Raw genomic sequence first — 6558 nt, 5'->3', positions numbered from 1 at the left:
ATATATATGTATGTATTTTTAAAATTTTGAGACAGGGTTAAGTTGCTCATGTTGGGTTCAAACTTGCAATTCTGCCTCAGCCTCCTAGAGTGCTGGGATTACAAGTATGTGCCACCATACCTAGCTCCAGTTACTATTTTTAGTTGTTATTTTTTGAGACAGGGTCATGCCATGAAGTTCAGGGTGGTCTTGAACTCACTATGTAACCCAGGCTGGCTTTGAACTCACAGTGATCCTCCTGCCTCAGCCTCCCAAGTGCTGGGATTACAGGAGTCCTCCATATCAGGACTGCCTCTATTATTTTTCTGTCCCCACCAAATACCTAGCAGCATCTCTCAGAAAGTTCTAGGTCAGATGACAAATTAAGATGAAGCCTTCTGTTGTTAATTATGAGGGAAAACAGCCACTATAATTACTAGCCCTCTGGAAGAGAATTTTCCAGTATGCATATTCCTTGACCAGGAATGTACAATGCTAGAAGTGTATCGTATGGACATACAGGCAAAAGGGTTCCAAAACAAGTATTTTAAAATGGTCACTAAAATATTAACCTTAGCAGAAACTGGGAATAATTTAAAGGTTCATCCACAGTGGCCTAGTTAATACACTAAAAGTATTGGGGCACAGTAACACATGCCTGTATTCCCTTGCCTCTGGAAGCTGAGGAAGGACGATTGTCCCAGCCTGGACAATTTAGTAGTTTAATAAGAACCTGTCTCAAAAAATAAAGAAGGGTTGAGAATGAGCTCAGAGCAAAGGCTACTGGTTCACTTTCTAGTACTGGGGAAAAATGTACATTTTAGGTACAGACATAACCCCATTAATGCCGAAAAGGATAAGGTTGGTTGTTGCCAACACGGAAAGATCTCCAAGACACTAAGTGACAAGAACAAGTGCACAGCAGTGCACAACCCAATCTGCAGAAATTGAAGGGGATACCAACATTTAGGTATATCAATTTTTTTCTTAGTTAACTATGTTAACAGCAGTTATTTTGGGAAAGTGAGATGATGGCATATAAGAAATTAACTTTTTATTTTAAAATTCTGGCATATATTTATTCAATTAAAAAAAGTTACTGGGCATATACCTGAGCAACAGTTAGTACCTTATTAGTAAATGCTATTTTAAAAAGTGCAAAGCAGTACAAAAGAAAATATGCTTAAATGAAACTTCTCATGTTTAAGTGAAGAACAAAAAGCCTACTGACACCTCAATAAGGTGAATTGATCTGTCTTACTATGATTTCATTTGGAATTTAAGACCAGCTCAAAACATCTCGTATGGACCAACTATAGTACTATCTAATCACTTGTTATTCTACACATGATCTTAGCCAAAAGGCCGAGAAGCGATCACTTGTTATTCTTTTAAGGAATGAAGAGCCTTTTGAAACAGCCAGGCCAATATTTACTGATTAAAGTTTGTCTTCAATGTCCAGCAGTTTAACTTTTACTAAGCAAAACAGACTTTGTTAACAAAAAAATGTTTGGAATTTAAACTTTAGAATGTGAGAAGATTGAATCAATGCGGGAGAATATGTTATTTGACTTATAAAATCATAATAAAAGAAAGAATAAAAAGCTTATAATATATCTTGAAATTTTTGAAATGGTACCTTTTAGCTGTGAAACTTGCTACATTTATCCAAATTTACTAATTTTATTGTTAATGGACCATCTTCACATTTTATGTTCTTAATTTAAAGATGAGTTATAAGAATGACTAAACTCCTAATCAAAGATGAAGAGGAACAGACAAAAGTTTATGACTGTAGCAGGTTCAAAGCCACAGAAAAACATGGAGCTTCAAGAAGTGTCACTTCAAGAAGACTGACTGTAGGTCATAACATCAGGTCTTCTGGTTTCTCATACTTCCATATTAAAATTATTTTACACTTAAAAGTGAAGTCCATTTCCTTCCTTTTTATCCACAAAAGATTTAAAAAACTTAACCCAGAACTGGGGATGTAGTTTAGCGGTACAGTGCTTGCCTAGCATGTACAAGGCCTTGGGTTTCATTCCCAGCACCACAAAAGCCAAACAAAAATTTTTAATTCACATGGTGACAGAATGATATATAAATGTTATACTACACCTCATGGTATTGATGTACATGTTTGCCATAGCAGAATTCGTATTTCCACCAACCAACACCCTAAAAGAAAATAAAATAGATCAAGTCATACACAGAGAAAGAAATTTAGGCTTGATTTAATATTGCCACATGATGATAGAAATATATGTACACTTTTTATGATCTGTAATTGCAATAGTATAGTTGAAAACTAAAAGTCACTGAGAAACTTAAAAGAGAAAAATATAAAGAACGTTGCACTGCTTTGAGAAAATAAACAAAAAAATCTTACTTGTAAGTGTATTTCCCATTGGTGCTATTATGTAGAGGCAAATTTTACTTTTGTGAAGGGAGCTATTAACTTGAATTTCAGGTGTAATTGCTATAGAACCAAACTATAGGTCATATAATCACTGATGCCCATTTCAGCAATCAACCAGAGTTACACATTATTGCCATAGGAAAGGTCAAGTTTGACCTTGTGTATAAAGGGAAGACAATGGCTACAGATTATAAAGATGCAGCAATATAACAGGTACAGAGAGAAAATGTCAACTGGGATGAGCAACATCCTGCCAATTCTCTACAGACTCGAATCTTTAGCAATGCTGTTAACACCCACTGATTAAATAACTGACAAATAAAAGTTCAAAGGTAAATATTTAAACTGAAGGTTCACTTCTCACCCCATGAAAGCAGTAAGAGCCACTAAGGAATTCTTCAATAAGCTGGTCGTCTGTGAGTTTGGATATGTGAGTTGTTCCAACAGTGAGCACTGGCTGAGAGCCAACGGCAATAGGTTTGTGAACTGCTGGAAACCTTTCTTCTTTAATTGGCTGCAGGTCTTCCTAAAATTAAGCAGACATATATTTAAGGGTGTTATGCTACACTTATTTTTGTTGTGGCTTAAATTATTAAAGTGTACAAAATTTGAAAAATACTTTCTCCATTTTTAAAAATGCAATTTAAGAAAATGAATTTTGCTAAAGAGCAAAATATAAGATGGACAATAGGAAATAGGGAGATGGAGATGGAGGGAGGGAAAAGGAAATAAAAAAATTAGTATATATTATGTACGTGTACCAACTCCCCATGATGAATATAATCATGTACTGCAACATGTAACAAAAATAACAACAACAAAAAATAGACTTTCAAAATAATAGTGTACGCAAGGGATGGTGATGCATGTCTATATATATAGCCCCAGCACTCAGAGGCTGAGGCAGGAGGATTGCTGAGAGTTCAAGGCCAGTCTGGGCTACATAGTGATTCAAGGCAGCCTGAACTGCATAGTGAGACCTTGTCTTGTCTCTCCACACACACACACACACACACACACACACACACACACACACACACACACACACACACACACACACACAGGCACGCATGCACAGGGAAAGCTCCAGAAAAATGTTAAGGTATGCTGACTAGCCGGAATACCTAGAAATAAATTCCATTACACATATTCTGTTTCATTTTTCTTATTATACTTGTTAGGCTTTATGTCTCTGCAATTAGTTTTGAGAAGTGTTCATTAAGGGTAAAGAAAGGATAACAAGAATGGTAGAGAGGAGCTGGTTGAGAATGAATAAGAATATTAGAACAATTATTCAAATGCAGCAGAACATGGCTGCTGCCCTAGAGGAACCTGCAGTTTAGTAGGAGAGGTACAGGGAGCCCCCTCAAAGTAGTAAGAGTGCAGGGAAAAGCAGACTCACAGAGAAAGGAATGGCTCAAACATACTCTAACCAAAAATTGAAATACAAAGACCTCACAAAGAGAAAACCCTTGATCACCTCTTGAAACATAAACAATTTGTGATTTATTATATACCTGTATACATGTGTGTATATATATGATAACTTAAGAGATAGGAGCAAAGATATAGGGCTGTAATGTTTAAAACTAAAGAGGTGGGCAGGCATTATATGGCAGGAAAGTATAGCTAAAGGTCTTGCACATTATCTTAAAGGTATATAGGTATTACTCAAAGGCATGCTGCTGTCTTATTATTTGTTTTTGGTGCAGGGGATTGAACCCAGGGCCTCATGTATGCTAAGCACGTATTCTATTATGCAGTTATACCCCAATCCTATGTGATCACAGTTTTCAGTTATTACTTTACCAGTGGCAGGAGAAAAAGTAACTGCAGGTACAAATCTGGAATTAAGAAGTCTAGTTAGCAGTTTCAGGTCAGAAAGGAGAATTTTACGTAAAAGAGTAACAGAAATGGGGCAAGAAAAGGGTAATTAAGAAAAAGGTAAATTAGGACCTGGTGCTAAATAGGTATTGACAGTGAGTGAAGAGGAAATAAATCCAAGTATACACTGTTACGGTATAGATCTAGAACACTGTCAAAAACTGTCATGCATGGGCCAGGGATTTAGCTCAGTGGTTCCACTGCCTGCCTTGCAAGTGCAAGGTCCCAAGTTCAATCCTCCATACCAAAAACAACAAACAAACAAAACCAAAACCTGTCATGTGCTCAAACTGGGTGTGGTGGAACACGACTATAATCCCAGCACGTGGCAGGCTGAGACAGGAGGATGTGCAGGAGTTTGAGGCCAGTGTAGGCTACCTTGTGAGTTTAAGGCTACCTTGAAGTACACAGTAAGACCCTGTTTCAAAAAACAAAAACAAACCAACAAAAATAATAGCTAAATCTTGGAAATAGCCTGAATGCCCATCAAATGACAAATGGATAAAGATGTGGTTTTTGTACAATGGAGTGCTACTCTACCATAAAGAAGGATAAGCTTGAGACATTTCTAGCTGAATGGATGCACCTTGAGACCATACTCTTGAGATAATTGGGACACACACGCTTAAATACTGCATTGTTTCTCTAATGTGAGAAACGAAAAGTGGAAATAAGGACCCAAATGTATAATAAATATTGGGAGATGAAAAGAAAATGTTCAAATGAGAAGGGGAACAAGGAAGGTGCAAGAGAAAAAGCAAAGGAGACAAGAAGAAATAGAATAGAAGGAAAAAATGGAAACAAAGCTTTTGTAAATAAAGAAGGGAAGAGGGGTTGAAGGGAATGGGGGGAAAAAAAGAAGATACATCATGTATAGGTACAAATTCCCTATGACGGATGTTATGTATATCTGAAATGTACCAATAAATGTTTTGCTTCAAAAAAATAAAAATAAAAAAACACCTGTGTGCCTAAAGGTAGGGCTTTTAGAGGGTGGCTGAATCATGTGGACACCACAGCTGCAAAGTGTAGCTGGGAGGTGGGGTTTGGTCAGAAGAGCTGAGTCACTGAATGAGTGACCTGGAAGGGTTTATCTTTCTCCTCAGCTCCTCCCTTCTCTCTCTGCTTCCTGGCTATCATGACTTGAGCAGCCCAGCAGCTTTCTTCCACAGGGGCCCTTCTATCTTGCCCTTGTGGCCTGGGAGCCAGCTGATTATAGGTTGAAATCTCTAAGAACTGTGAGTCCAAATAAACCTTTCCTCCTTTAAATTGTGGGTGTTGGGAAATGTGTCTCAATGATGAGACAGTGAGGCTCCTAAGAAATACAGCGGACACGACGTCTTCTTTTTCTGTACCATAGTTGCCACTAACCGATTGTGGTTCTTTGCATCTATTTCTGCTTGCCACTCCTAGAAACCAATGGCTTCACCCTCTCTCTTACAATTATGAAGTGAAAGGATTGCCATGATGGTGTCTTCTGTGTTTTTGAAAGGAGCTTGAACTTTATTGTGCAACTCTATCCACATTCAGAGCCTAATGACTAAAGTAACTCCTAACGAAATAATATTCCTGGTACTACTCTAAGTGTTGAGTATGAAAAGTGAAGCAGACACAGTCACAACTCCTAAGGGGCCGAGGTCTGAAAGACTATCTTAAAAACAGTACAACAGGCATTCATTAAAGCTAATGGAGAAAGATAATTAACACTGCATAGTAAAGCCAGTTTAACTGACGTGAGGAAAAGAGACAGTAAGAATGAAAGGAGGAGACTTTATTGCTTCTTCTGGGCAAAACATCTAAACTACTCCAATGCAAACATAAACAATACGGTAACAGTAGAGTCTGAAAACTCACAAGATGAACTAATAGTCCATTAATCTTTAAATCAGTGTGATACAATAAAAATAAATCAAATAACAAATTCTACTAACTGTTATTATCATTACCATTTTCATCATTAGCATTACCAGGGATTGAATCCAGTGCTTTTGCACTGAGTTATATACATCCCAGTTCTTTTCTATTTTGAGACAGTATCTCACTAAGTTGCCCAGACTGGGCTCAAGCTTATAATCTTTCTGCCTCAGACTCCAAGAGTGGTGAGATTATAGGTACACACCTCCAAGCCTGGTTTAGATTTGTATTTTTTGTTTAAAAATAGTAAGAAATGGGGCTGAGGATTTAGCTGTGGATTCAGTGGCACCACGCCTGCCTCACAAGCACAAGGTCCTGAGTTTGATCCCCGGTACCACCAAAAAAAAAAAAAAAAAAAAAAA

At 37.4% G+C, this 6558-nt stretch overlaps 1 protein-coding gene across 1 annotated transcript in view; it reads right to left on the bottom strand.

The window, feature by feature from the left end:
* The window catches only part of Erlec1 (endoplasmic reticulum lectin 1), a 30555-nt gene that overhangs the window by 8900 nt on the left and 15097 nt on the right, over positions 1–6558 (bottom strand). Inside the window, exons 9-10 of the mRNA XM_010615822.3 lie at positions 2763–2924; positions 2098–2157 (exon numbers count right to left, since the gene is read on the bottom strand). Coding sequence (XP_010614124.1) covers positions 2098–2157; positions 2763–2924 — 222 coding nt within the window. The remainder of the gene's footprint in view (positions 1–2097; positions 2158–2762; positions 2925–6558) is intronic.

The sequence above is a fragment of the Fukomys damarensis genome, unplaced genomic scaffold, assembly GCF_012274545.1.
Source record: "Fukomys damarensis isolate Sample0158 unplaced genomic scaffold, DMR_v1.0_HiC HiC_scaffold_2, whole genome shotgun sequence".
In the NCBI taxonomy this organism is placed as follows: Eukaryota; Metazoa; Chordata; class Mammalia; order Rodentia; family Bathyergidae; genus Fukomys; species Fukomys damarensis.
This window is presented reverse-complemented; position numbering and strand designations above follow the sequence as displayed.